Source organism: Semicossyphus pulcher, unplaced genomic scaffold (assembly GCF_022749685.1).
Source record: "Semicossyphus pulcher isolate SPU_LCO1_2020_fin unplaced genomic scaffold, fSemPul1.0.p SCAF_14, whole genome shotgun sequence".
Taxonomy (NCBI): Eukaryota; Metazoa; Chordata; class Actinopteri; order Labriformes; family Labridae; genus Semicossyphus; species Semicossyphus pulcher.
Genome location: NW_027211648.1, coordinates 20208773 through 20223793, shown reverse-complemented (window position 1 = coordinate 20223793; position 15021 = coordinate 20208773). Strand labels below are relative to the sequence as shown.

General features: G+C 40.3%; 1 protein-coding gene across 2 annotated transcripts; it reads right to left on the bottom strand.

Moving 5' to 3' along the window:
• Positions 1-13038: 13038 nt before the first annotated feature.
• Positions 13039-14615, bottom strand: nkx2.4a (NK2 homeobox 4a). 2 transcript variants are annotated; one of them, XM_069662229.1, is made up of 3 exons: positions 14246-14615; positions 13282-13730; positions 13039-13200 (listed from the first exon to the last, which is right to left on the bottom strand). In XM_069662229.1, exons 1-3 carry the CDS (start codon positions 14613-14615, stop codon positions 13039-13041), a joined length of 981 nt encoding a protein of 326 aa, XP_069518330.1. The 2 variants fall into 2 exon arrangements, with proteins under 2 accessions (XP_069518330.1, XP_069518329.1); XM_069662228.1 differs by having other exon boundaries at positions 13039-13730.
• Positions 14616-15021: the final 406 nt, after the last annotated feature.

Sequence of the window (15021 nt, the reverse complement as noted above, 5' to 3'; positions counted from 1 at the left end):
ATAGAAATAATGGAGTCAAAAGTACAATATTTGTCTTTCAAATGTAGTGGAGTAAAAGTAATACGTTTCCTCAAAAAATAATACTCAAGTAAAGTACAGATACTAAAATTAGATAAACAAAAACAGATAAAAACAGATAAAACAGATACTGATTTACTTAACAACAGTACTCAAGTAAATTTACTTCGTTACTGTCCACCCCTGCATTGAGCGCACATGTGTAGATATGATATATGAGGGACCAAATTTTGTGATATTTGACCAATAGGTGGCTCTCATCTGTGTTTATCTGCCTGTATTCTGCTTTCCGGCAGCCACACAGGCATAACTTTAACTCCATTAACTCCATTAATTTGCAAGCAGCAATATTCTGAGCCAAGCACTTGGTCCTTTCCAAATGTACAATTGTGTCATAACAGGCATGTGCTCCAAAGGGCAGCATCCCAAAAGGCCACTGAAATTGTCCTTAACTACAGATCAACCCTTAATACAGATGATATTAAAGGTTATTATTGTTACAAAACAATAGTTGTGAATGGCCAGAACATGTTTGTATGCTTTTTTACAGCCCAGCAGAGCTTTTGCATCAAACATCTGCATCTAATCCTCCAAAAGAAAAAAACTAACCGAATACAACAATGCATTGCTTTTCAGAAAATGTTTCAATAAGGAACTAAGTTTTTTGTATTGACAAATAAATGAATATTACCTGGAAATGTAACTGATGACTTTATTTAAAACTGCTCAAAGGAACTTTTCGTTTGTGTTGATTTTGGCAACCTCTGTGGACAAAGCAGTCCAAGCCTCTTATCTCTTTAATGATCCTGTCCTGCACATGCATATGAAGTGTTTTCTGACATAAATTCTCATCCTGCTGTCATTTTAACCGTCAAATATACCAATCACTGTATATCTTTCCAGTGAAAATCTAAACAAAGGCCGTTGCGGCAGCGTGCTGTAAATTGCTACATCTGTCACTGACCTTGTGTCAGCAGGTATAGGCAACTGCATAGAAAAAATCCATCTCATTCCTGGTCTTATTTGCTTTTGTAGGTCATATATTAATTTCTGTATCCTAGCTGGTTAAAGACTCCTCACAGTAGGTTTTAAAATCTAAGTACTATCATAAATTTTGACTTTGTGCATTTTAATCTTCATATAGCTAAACACTGCAGTGTTAACATATCAATAAGCTAAACAATCTCCCACACAGGTTGGAATGAATTTGAAATAGCAGTTAAAATCAGTAGGCAACAACTGCACATGTGAAAAAGATTATTTCTATTCCAATTTAAACTCCTGTTTAAGTGTACATTTTTGGCTCGTCCTGCCAAGAGTCCAGCCAGATTCAGCTAAAACCGTGTTGTGGTGCTCTGATTAAAGGGCATAATTTACTTCCCAGAGCAGTCACCTTCCCGCGACTGCCCACCACCCCTCAATTACCCCTCTATAACAGTCTCCCGGGAAACTTACCTCCACTGCACAATACACCATAGTTGTACATATAAAATACACAGTCACCACGAGCACTGATACGCTGTTTGCCCCATATTTGTTGTCATTGCCGCTATAGGCTAACTGTGTGCTCTACTGATTCTATCTTATATTGCTGCTATGTTTATGTCTACAGGCAGTACAGTTACCTTTTGACTCAACTGATGTCACTTGAGTCAGCTGGGAGGCTGAAGATTATCAGTTGGGAAATTTGAATACAACTTTTGGTGTGACCTCTATAGCCTGCGTTTTCATCTCTGCTTGTGGCTTGCAGTTCCAAACTGCATTAGCTGCCACTAGCATAACACACCCAAGACTCAAACCAAACAGTCTGGATTTAAGGGGCATTGTGGGTAAAGTAGGCACCAGGATTCACAGAGGAAAAGGAAGGCATTGAATAAAGAAGACACTGTCCCCGGTTCTGCTCCAAGTATTTGCTGACTTTTTAAACTGTGTATCATAAGTCCCATAAGTCCTACAGATTCAATAATAAATATTTCTTTCAAATCAAATGTTAGAGGAAAAACTTCACAACATAAATTAGTGTATAAGTAATAAATAAAATAAGTAATAGCTTGAAATAAGAGCTGGTTAAGCAGTGTTTGAGTTACTAGGAGTTGGTTTCTTATATATTATCCTGCTGTGGATGTTGTAAACATGTCCCTCAGCTATAGTGTAAAGATGAGAAGGGTGAGCCTGCCCCTTTAAAATCCTGGTTGGGAAACAGCAGAGTGGTAATGCTCTGCCATACCCTTAAGTACGGTGGCCCTGAAGTGCAAATCATTTGGCTATACATCGAGGCGTGTACCTTTCTTTCCGTTTGACTGGCGGGGTTGTCCTTCCGGTTCAAAGGACGGACCTGTGTTGTGTTTTCTGATTTGCCGTTGTGTTTTCTGTTTTGCCGTTGTGATTTGCACTTCAGGGCCACCGTACTTAAGCCTGTCCAGTGGACAACTTTTTATTCGTTTTTGATAAGGATGGCCAGTCTACATTAAATAACTTTAAACTCAGTAACAAAACATGGTCATACCATTGTGATTATAACTGATGAAAAAATAGTAATGACCTGTAAAATTGTGCTTCTCTTAACCCCTACCTTTCCCCTTCCCCATGGGTCTCTTTCTGAGTTGCACATAATAAGTAGGATGTCTTAATTCTTTTAAAAGTAAGTTAGGAAAAAGTATAAAAACGAAAACATTAAACAGTATATCGTATATGTTTAAATACTTTGCCACATCTTTAGTTTACACAGGTCCCTCTATTTTACAATTCAGAAGAAATAGCAGAGAACTAACAGCAATCTTACAAATAATTGTGAAAAGGAGGTCAAAATGATAGATTAGGCGTATGTCACTACCTACCTTCAGCTTTTATTAGGCATGTCAGAACCCCTCCCTAAAGCTGACCTTATATTTGATCCTAACATAGTTTATTCATTGTTGTAAATGGCCTGATAAATATCCAGAGTACCTTGGTCCTGTCCTTCTTTTTGATTTGACTTCTTGTGTTGTTGTCCTTGTTTAAAGTTGGAAGCCTTCTGAAAGGTGCAGAGCTTGTAGTATAGGGCTGTTAGATTGAGTGAAGGGCAACGCGGTCAATCAAAGGCCACCTTCCCTCTCTCAGCCCTTGCTTTGGGGTCTTCCTGACGGTAATTCTCTGATTTGACTTTGATGTTCCAATTTGTGGCTGATGAATAATTGTCTGGTTTGCTGATAACTTGTGGGAGTCAAGTGTATTCTGGTGGCACTCAATGCAAATGGGAGATATTTGGGTCCTTGAAATCACGACAGTAGCCCCTCTACATTTGCCTCCCCGTTCCGTGAGTAAACTGACCAATTAGCTGTGTTTGAAGAAGCCATTTTTGATTAGAGCAATCAGTAAACAGCAAGGCTTCTCCATGATTGTCCCCCTGATTAGATGAGTTGTCACTTGAGAAGTTGTTAGAGATTTTAATTTATGGCCTTATATTGCTGAAAAGTATGGTAATTACCTAATCCATGCTGCACAGTCCAGCATTTGGATTGAAATTCATCCATACTGTTGATGTTGATGACCTCATTTTTCCTCCTAAAGTTGCTAAGTGGACTCTGAATCGACTGAATCAGGTGAAAGGATGGCCACAATTAGGCGCAGGTGACAGTGTTGATGACAATGATGACATCAGGATGAAGCAGAAAGAATATAAAAGCAGCATATGGAATACAAATTAAACAATATGCTTTCTGAAAGATATTTCAGTTTATTTCTTCTCCAGATTGTATTTACATCCTGTTGCCCCTGGCAACAGACTCATTACCCATGAATTATAATCTGCATAAGGAAAAGTGTCTCATTATTCACACCCATCTTCAAGTGTCCGTGCATTAGATCCTAATTAACACTATAGACCAGTTAATGAATAAAGCACTGGGATAAGGGATGAATTACAACCCTTCTTATGCAACACTATTGGCAGCTGAGTAATTCAGTTTAACATAAAGTAAATAGTTAAAGCATCATAACTGACAAAGCAATATGACTAATGTCGTAGCAACACAGATACATTAACCCATAGAATTATTCAGTAGTCGTCCATCTCAATTAAAAAAGTATAAAGGCACAGGTGGTGACAGATAATGTAGTTCAAGAATAAAAACACATTTTTGCACACAATTTCAAAACCAATTTATGTTATTGTCAGGACTTAAACAGACATCAAGAGAAAAAAGACATTCATTTTATATAAAAAACTGACTTCACCTTTAAAGAAACAATTTTGCATTTGTTCAAAAATATAATATACATACAGTCGTATATGAGGTGCGTGTGACTGGAATTATTATCTCCAAATGTATTGATGCAGAGTTCACACATATCACATACACGCAGAGACTCTCTAATGGTTCAAGGCTGGAAACAGAAAGAGAAGAAGACATAATTTCTAGAAGAATCTTCTTCAATTTAAAAACATGGTTACATACAGATTATATATAGTACATCTGTGGCTTGTGCACTACTCTTTTACTTTGATATGACTAACTATGAAATAGAGCTATTACAGTATCACTAACATTCTTTTGAATCACCTGCTGGGCGGTAGGAGAGCTCCCTGTGACACCTGTAGAAGCTTTATCATAAAGTTTAATTCATGTCTCGAAAGCTTTTTCAGGTTACACACACAGCCCATTGCAGATTGCAGTGTATTGACCACCAAATCCCCAAATGATTCCTTAATCAATTCAGCAGATGGAATAAGTAGACAGGGGAAGGGTGTGTGTGTGTGTGTGTGTGTGTGTGTGTGTGTGTGTGTGTGTGAGACACAAAGCCAGGATTAGGCCTGATTAGGGCAGTTTTAACATGTCCTGCTGATTAGGGGCCAGTGGATCTGACCGCTAATTAGCTGTGAAGTGTGGCTGGCCGCACAGACAGGACAGCGGCAGGAGGAGGGGGAGGCAGCCCAATCCCCCCACCCCACCCTCCCTCTAACCGTCCCACACTCCCTCCCTTCTCCACTCACCACCCCCACAAAAGGCTGTGGGGCTCTTTGATTGGGTGTGCTGCATTGTGGAGAGTGGAGTTGAAAAAGAGTCTCATTTCCCCTTTGCTGTGCCACTACCCCCTGCAGGGTGGAGTCAATGTACCCTTTCTGTGCCTTCGTATGACCAGCTGGCTGCAGCGGGGCAAATAAACACTCCACATCCACTGGCCAGTATGACTCCCAGCTGAAACGCAGCCTTTGTCCCATGTGGATTGTGCCCTAATTGGTTTCCCCGAGACAAATTCTCAGTGTGATTGTTATTTGCACTGATGAGGTTTTAACAGACAGATAATACACAGAAGATACAAGTTACAAGTAAATAATAGACCAACATTAGCCTGCTGGAAGAATGGAGGGACACTAGCCTTGTTTTCTCTGCATACAAAACAATGAAGGTAAAGTTGAAAACCGCAGACCTCCAGATGTTGTCATTCATAAACTAATGTAGTAAAAACATACACGAGATGAAATACCACTTTTTTTTTTGATAACTGACATTCTATCAAACCTTATTGAGCTGAATAAAATATCTCACTTTGGAACAAAACTAGATATTTAACCAGACATGCACAGTAAGAAAGAAGACATTTTGGCCTGAGTTTGGCACAAACTACGAGCTTTATGAACAAAGGCTGAACTCAAGATCAGTAGTGAACTAAGTCACTTCTTTCATGAAAAAGGGTGCAGTTTGGACCTGAGACGGAACAAAACATCACAGCACGTCAACCTGACAAAACACAACAGTATAATAGTCAAGCAAAATGACCAGCAGGGTGCATAAGAGGAAAATATTCTCTCTACAATTTACTCAATTAGCAGCCTTTTTTTCAACAGAAATACACTTAAAAAGTGCATGATAAATGCAACTACTGCAGGGCTCATCAAGTTTCAAGAATGTATGCCACTGTAGCTGATTACCCAATCAGTGAATAAATGGAGTGTGAATAAACTACACAACTACTGCATACAACCCCATGTTCTTCAAAATAAAAGTGCAGCATAGATTTTTTTTTTTTTTCAAGCACACATCCGCAACCCACTACAACCACCCACTTGAGAACCAAGGTCCTACGTGATTTGTTGTATCTCCTTAGAAAAATGCAGTGTTTATATGTTCATCATTGTCACATCAGAGTTGACAGAATAACTTTTTATCATCAGTTCCACAGAGTGATCAAAACAAATAGATACTTGTTTTGAAATATATTTGTATTGTCTCCTACCGATAATTTATAGTATACAATCTATATAATCTATAATGTATACCCTGGTCTGACCCCTCATTTTTGTATTGTGACCCCAAACCCGAGGTTAGCAAGCACTGTTAAAGATTTAATTTTTTTGATAATATATGTTATTACGGAAAATGTACCAGCTGGAGTTAGAGGAAATAATATTATACTGCTGTCACTTGCACCTGAAGTAATTTGTGTATTTGCAGAATCTGCTTGTAAATCAGCTGTGTCCATGCCTCTCCCTCAGCTGCCTCCACCCCGAGACCCCCTGACCACAGCGGCTCAAGAGGAGGTGAGGAAAGAGAGTGAAGGAACATGGGATTTGGGGGCGTAATCCTGTTTGTCCTTGGGGTCACAGGCTCTACTGAGTCGAAGCTTGTAAGCTACAGTCTGGAAGTTTATTCGAGGGACAAACAGCAGTCTAATTGTAATTCCCTCTTGGAGAGCAGTCAGTGTCTCCTGCTGAATGCTGGAGAGGAGACAGGTTGCTGCAAGATGATAATTGAAAAGAAAGTGGGTGGTCCTCTTTGGCCCCCGTGGCCCTCGGGGACCGCTACATTGAGACTCCTGCGTGTTTTGGAGGGGGCAGATTACAGCATGTTATATTTGAAGAAACGATTATGTCCTTCTGGGCTTAATTTGACAGACGTAGCTGTTGAGTGGTGGCTGTTTCTGTTGTCTTTTGCCATTCATGTCCGTTTGTGTGTTTATGCATGTGTGTGTTTGGTTGTTTGCTGCTGGATCATTGCCCCCCATTAACTAGTCGTGAGAGCATTTTTTGAGTTGTTTTTTTTTTTTGCAAGCATTTTTAAAATGTTGTCCTTGAATTTTCCAGTGCACTTCTTTTTTACTCGCTTGTATATTCGTGTGCCATGAATGCAGCATGCAGACCTTCATCTCAAATTAAAACGCATCGCTGCGAGTCTCTAAATAAATTTACTATTTTGAGATTCAGTTGTGTCTATAAAAACCCGTGAAATAATAAAAAAGATACAAAAAGTAACACACTTGCAGGCACACACACACACACACACACAAACATAGATAACCATGCCCTAGCCAACGCACACTGATCTTATCCATTGCCTACCTTCATTGAACTGCTCTTCAGCCCTGGCCCTATTAACCAGTAATCCGCAGACTGGCAGCTGGCCATTACTGTGGCAACGGTGAGCTGGGAGAAAACTGCTGCTGGTTCAAAGTAGAGAGGAGTGTTGTGAAGGACAGAGATGAACTCCTTTGTCCTGTAAATGTGTCTGTTCATATTTCTGAATACAACAACTCAATTTCTTACTCATTTTTACTTGAACCGAACAGATTTTGAGGTGACGATTAAACGTCTCTTATGCTTGTTTGATTTTCTGTTTTGTCTGTTCCAAGGATGGAGAACAATAATATCATGAGAAGCCCTAACAGACAGAAGTGTTTTGAATTGCTTACACATCTCTTGTAGAGAAGCGTGTCCTTCGTATCATGAAAAATATTGGTTTCTGATGTTTACAGTGTGTAGTAATGTCACTCTCCGAGTTAAGTCACAGTTTGCTTCACTGTTTTTGATAGCAGCTATCTGAGGTCACATTTGTAAACTCTTTGGAAAAGCTATGTCAGTTTGTAAACAAATGTATCCTTTTGTCATTCCTGAAATGAAACATAAAATACATTACATTTCTTGCGTTAATGCTAATACTAGTGTTATAGCTCAGACTTATCGAACAAATCTAGTGGTATGCAGTTTGTGTATGCTTTTGTACTTGTGATGTCTCCTTTATGATGCCTCTGGATCATTGCATTTCTGGAAATTTAAAGACATCTAAATTATTTTTCTGATGCATTTTCAGCATATTGTGTCAATAATGCAAACAGGAAATAGGGATTAGATTAGGATTAAAGAAGAGAGAGGTCATAATGTGTGCAAATGTTTGATTTAGGGCTTAAAGTGTAGGGAACAATGATGATACAAGTGCATTGAGTGTAACGTGTTAATATGTAATATGGGAAATGTCACAGGCTCTCACACGTCTCCATACTTTATCACACAGAACTCCTCTCCTGTCTTAGACTCCACATGGCGACACATCAATAGGGGCTCCAGACCCGTAATAGATTTTGGAATTGGCTAAACTCATTTTCTTAAAGAAGAGTTTGTGGGACTTAATGAGGCATAACTAATGGAGGTCCCACAATCAACCGTGCCATGCTGGAAGCACCGTGGCAGGACAGAGCGGCCATTGATTCTTGCTTCAAACCTCTTGAGTTCCTAATCAGCTTCTTTGGTAGTGCGTTTCAGGCCTGACAAACCCATTGTTGGCCTGTGTCACTGGAGGTCAGTAGTTATTAGTGGCAACTGAAAACAGTTTCTCTAACTACTTATGAGCGAATTGAATAACATGCATAGGGGGACTTGGAGGGGGGATTATACTGGCAGCACAGCGAGTCCGGCCGGCGCAGGAGAGAATGTGACATGGTTTTCTAATAAGGGATGCCGCCCCCCCTTACCACACACACATACACACACACTCCTAACCTGGTCCTCCATCCTTCATCCTCTGCCCCCCCTCTACAGACATTTGTGAATAGTCTTCAAAAGGTTGCTTGGCCCTGCAATGCCTCATATTGCTAAAATGGTATTCATAGTAAGCAATGGAATTAGCAAGTGTAAGTCCTGGAATAGCAAATAATTGTGTGTGTGTGTGTGTGTGTGTGCGTGTGTGTGTAGGTGTGTGTGTCGGTGTGTGTGTGTGAGCGTGCGTGTGTTTACGTGTGCATTTGAATTCATGTTATCGTGGAACCAAAGGCAACAGCAGAAAATGTGGTTTCATGTATTTAATTTCATGGAAATCTATTAGAGTGAGAATTGCTTTCAGAGTCCTATGACCTTCTTGAAATGTTTTTTTCTCTAATCTGTAGGAAGATGATTATTTGCGGGCTATTTTTTCCATCTGAAAATGACTGGAATTAGGGAACTTTCTGCTCCCTGGGGCAAAGACTTGCAGACTTGCAGTGACTCACTCTGTGGGAACCAAACAGATCCAGCTGGTACAGGTGTGTCACAGAAAAGAGGAAGATTGTCTCTCCTTGGCAGAAAACGAGGGCAATACACTAATTAAAATCTCGCTCTGTGCCTCTCACAAACTTGCCAATTCATCACATTCATCCAAAGGGGAAAATGAAAAGCGGACCTCGCCTCTGCTAATCATTTCACGTGGGCAAGATTCAGGGACTATTTCTGGGGGGGTGGAGGAATTTGTGGGAGTACACTTTGAGTATTACTGTTGACTTAATATCCGTTAATGCTGTTGATCTGTATCGTACATGCTTTTATGTTGTCTTACAAAATATCAAAAATAACATGAACTCCTCTCAGTAAAGTGGAGCCACGTTATTCTATCTTTACTAGTGTGTGTTTTCAGGGAACATGTTGTATGAATTATTCTGCCCTAATTGCTTTTTTAGTTAAGACCAGCAACAACAAAAACAAGTTTCCCTCCATACACTGTGCATGATGAGGGTTATATGTACGGCCTATATGTTTTTGTGTAAACTATGCAGCCAATAATGTTAAGCCCTTGCCAATTAGCGCTCTCTGGGTTGCTAGGTCGCCACGGTCAATTGAGGAACACGTCAATAGGACTTGAAAAGGTTTCTCTGCGATCAGACCTTCTGACATATTAAGTAGAATAATGGGGAGGAAGGGAGTTGGTGGGGGGGGGGGGCTGCAGAGACTGAAGCAAGGCTTCCTTCTACATTCACATTATGCAGTTCAACCTGCAATTACCTGAGAAGAATAGCAAAAAAAAATGTCTACATCAGTAAAATACAGTCACTCCGCTTCATGCTCTATGCTCGCAGTATATATGGCATTGAGGTAGTAATAGACTTCCTTATAGAAATATCAGCTTTGTGTAATACAGGCAATTTTGTAGCATGCATCACTCATTCAGCTGCATTGTTTGTTATGCATACGTGAATGTGAGCTGCATGTGCACGCAACCAAGCAGACATGCATCTGTTTCTTTGTATGCATGTGCACATGTGTGTAGCTGTGGGCGCTGTTAAACAACCTTTAAGCTCTGCAGCAACAACACACAGTAGTGGCAGCAGCCCCCAAAACTTTCCAGACAGAAATGATGATGCCAGCACCAATTACAGTGCCCAGCCTGTCTCATATATCCTTACAAAGAGAGGTGCCCCCCCAATAAAGCGAGAGAAGCAACAGGCACAATAGCCAGTGATTACCAAGCAAAGCCTATTAGTGCGCCATAACTGTGGCTATTGAAAAGAGAAAAGAATGGCTTCACCTCCACTTTCATTTCATGTTGTACACCATCGAAATCTTTGTTGACAGCTCTTTCATGCCCTCAATTTAGAGACCAAATCTATCAGAAACATCTTGCAGCATCAAAGTGTATATTGAGGAATGCATTTCTCTTTTTAATGCTCTTATCAAACTCCATTCTGATGGAGTTGTCTCGCTCCATTCAGAATGTCAGGTGCATATTGGCTCTGATGCTTCCTTCGAGTGTGGAGATGATAGCACATATACATACAGCTGCCAGGTATGTGAAGGGGTTGGAAATGGGGGCTCTCCAAGGTCTCCATTGAGACACACTGATAGCCATCATCATCATCATCATCACAGGGTGTCATCAGCAGAGGGATTGAGAAGTAATTTCCAAACGTGTTTAAATGACCACAGGAAATGAAATGTTAGATCCTATTATCAGCCGCTGCTCATGTAAAAAAGGTTTTGGAGGACAGAAGCAAAGGGGAACCGACACTGATGCTAAGTGATGACCTTAAACACTTTGGAGTTTGTTGGCACAAATCATTCAGCTACCAAAAGAGATTGATCAGAATGAAGCCTGTCTATGTGCGTGTCTAAGTGTGTGTGTGTATGTGTGTGTGTGTGTGTGTGTGTGTGTGTGTGTGTGTGTGTGTGTGTGTGTGTGTGTGTGTGTGTGTGCACAGTATGTGAGTGTATGAAGGAAAAGAAAGTGTCACAGAGTGCTGCTGGGTATGTTGACCATTTTGTCATGTGACATCAGAATATGATATTTAAAATAATAAATAAGGACAAATACAGAAACGTCTGCTTGTATAAACTTTAAGGGCAATTTCGCAATCATGTTTATTTATTTTATGTATATTTTGTTTTATTTTGCCATGAAAATTACTCCCTCAGATAGACGAATAATAAATTGTTTTAATACAAGGAAGATCTAACTTTAAAAATTAAAAAAGAATGTGACTTATAAAAAATAATTTAGATAACAACAGCATTATTTTTATTTTAATATTAGCAACAATGCGCAAGTCCTACATATGAATGCGTCACAAAAACGTGACTCCGGTCAAGATTCACTGACGCAACATTTCTAATTTAGAAAATAATAATAATAATAATAATAATAATAATAATAATAATAATAATAATAAAGGGCGTACATTTGAATTGGAGGTATTAAATATTTTAAAATGTACAAATTTAAATTGAGAAGCATGTTCTTTAGACTCTTTGTATTTGCTTTTAGATTAAAGCTTTATTTTCTCTATATATATACAATTTCACAAAACGAGGCATGTATATAATAATAATAATTATAGAGTATAATTTACTCTAATGCAGTATAATAATGAGGCGAGGCATGCACTCATTCCTTTAGATAATAAACTCGTTCTAACAATAATTGGGATCTTTGTGTATTTTATGGAAGCTCGCATTTATAATAAAATTGACCAATTACATTACGGCGAAACGAAGCTCTGGGCCTATAACACACAGTCAGATCAATATGTTGATATATGAATGTACGGATTGATGTCAGTATCGAACCTTCTGGAAAGTGTTTGTGATTTTTAAAAGGGTGATTTCCCGTCTCAGAGCCTCGCACACATGAAAGGCAGCCCTCCAAAATGTCACCAGAACAATGCTGGCTCCCTCATCGACCTTGCTTTCCAGCTCAATTTGGTCTCAATCACAACATAATGAAAATGCACTCCAAAAACAGATGCCTTTTAAAAAATTACTTCTTCAGGAATAGCTCTCACACTTCAAGTCATTTATTGTTAACGTTCACTTGGTTTTGAAACATATACAGCAGCCATCACGCATTTGTTCCTTTTTAACTTACAAAAGAATAAAGAAAACATAAAAGTGGACGCAATAACGATTATTATACAGTTAAACGCATTCTTGTTTGTTAGCCAAATATACAAGTCCCTACTTTATTTCATAAGTCTAAATGAATACATTAGTTTACAATATTAATATGATAAAATACCAAGTTATCACCGCAAATAAGGAGTGGTGGCTTTGTGTACTCCAAACCTGATCCCACCTTCCCCCCGGTCCGCACTCAAGGGAAGCAGCATTCCTTTTTGTTTCAACAACATAGACTACGTTTAAAACATCATGAGGAAGGTCCAAAACATAGATTACAAAAGGTCCAGAAACGACATAATTGCTTTCAAGGGCAGCCATTTCTGTAATGTTCAAAAATAGACTCCCCTCTCAGAGATGTCAAGAAAATGTGCCCTGATCAGCTGGTGCGCCGCCTCAGTCTGTGCGCCTTGTTGTCCCTCCAACACCAAAGGCCATCTCAGCCTCTCAGCGTGTCTGTGCTTTTACACACACACATATATATGTGTATATATATATACATATATATATATGAATACACATATATATGTATGTATATATACATATATATTGTATATGTTTGCTGTTGCATGGGCTCATCCGCAGGTTCACATATAAAAAGGTGAAAGAAAGTGACAGCACTGTATGAAGTCCTACCACGTCCTGCCGTACAGGAGGTTTGAGCTGACCATGTTACTGGTGTAATCTACAGCAGATGTGTCTATCTGGGCCATGTTGAGCTGGCTGTGCAGTGATGGGGGACTCGGCGACATCTCCTCCAGCTCCAAAGCGTTCACCTGCTGCTGGCTCTGATGCTGGCTGAGGCTGCTGGTCGGGGATGCGAGCACAACTCCGGCCCCGTTCTGTTGTTGGTTTTGTTGTTGGCTCTGTTGTACCTGTTGCTGGTTCGGCGTCGGCGTGTTTGAGCCGTTCTGGCACGGTTTACCGTCCTTCACCAGAACTGGCACGGCTACGCGCCTCGGGGACTGCGCCTGTTGTTGGCACAGGTTACCGTCCTGTTGCTGCTGCTGCTGCAGCTGCTGCGCCGCCTTGTCCTTGGCCTGGCGCTTCATCTTGTATCTGTGGTTCTGAAACCAAATCTTCACCTGGGTCGGTGTCAGGTGGATCATGCTGGCCAGGTGCTCCCTCTCCGGCGCGGACAGGTATTTCTGCTGCTTAAACCTCCTCTCCAGCTCGTATACCTGAGCCTGCGAGAACAGCACGCGCCGTTTCCTCCTGGGCGCCGCGTGAAGAGCTGGCATGGATTTGGTGGCGTCCGCCATTCCTGTGAGACCCCCCATGCCGGTCATGTTCATACCTGTGGAAGGTCCCATGAATCTAGAAACTTAAAAATATACATACATATACGTGCGTTCAATAAACAGAAGAGGAGAACACTGTTTCGCCTGATGTAGTATTTATCGATATTGTGTTATATGCGTTAACTATTGAAGTTGGAAAACATATACTTTTTAATTAAACATAAAATAATAATAATAATGATAATAATAATAATAATAATAATAATAATAATAATAATGAATACACATCTACAGACCTTGCTTTAAATATTGACCCATACCAAAGATAATAAAAGTCGAGCCAGACTTGAAAGAATGATCTCCTTTTCAGTTTAACCGTCATACATAGTTAACAAATTATTTTTTTTTAAATAGCGTTTAAATATTTTAATAAACTTTTTTATCATAAGCCCCAAACACAAGTTAAATATCAATAATAATTCGAAGAAACGATACATATTTAGTCTTGTGCTTTTTCCCACTCATTTCTGAAAAGTCAGTATTTCTTTTTACGTTGAGATAAAAGGAGAAAAGTGAGTATAAATGCAGTAAAACTTACTTGTGGAGTATCTGGGATCCGGGTTGGCGCTGTACCACCCTGTTGCTGCTGCACTATTCCGCATGCTTTCCTGGTACGACGGGAGGTCTCCCATGTTGCCAATGCTCCCATTGCAGTATCCCCCCATCGCGCTGTGGGAGAACTGGGAGACGGTGTGCGGCATGTGGTAAGTGGTGGCCACGGTGGCGTTGTGGCCCATGGAGTGCTGTTGCATGCCGGTCTGAGACACCTGAGGCTGTCGGTAGGCTCCCAGTGGAGAGGTAAGGTTCCCTGCGCCGTCCATGCCACTAAACTTCTTGTAGGTCTCCTCGATTGGACTCAAAATATCTGTCACTGAAAAAGGCGTAGTGTGCTTTGGGCTCAACGACATGATTCAGAAAGCAGGTAGATTTTTGTGTTTGAGCAGATCAACCGTGTTGTTGTATCGGCTCTCTCCTTGGTGGATGTCTACGTAAGAGAGTGCTTGTAGTGCGCCTGAGATCCTATTGATCGCCTTGGAGAAGGAGGCGAGCCCAGGGCGCTCTTAGCCCGGGTTTATTGGAGCCAGGAGCCAGGTTTACGACAAACACAGGGGGCGGAGCAAAACTCCTAAACCAGCAAACAATAGTCATTGACATTTTAGGGAAATAATTCATGAAAATACACTTTGCTTTATATTAAGTTGTGTACATGATTAAACGACGCCACGTATGTTCGATTCTGTTATTTCTGACAACTATTTACAGGTGAGAATAACACATTATGTTCTGCACACCAGCTGGTCTGACCACATATGA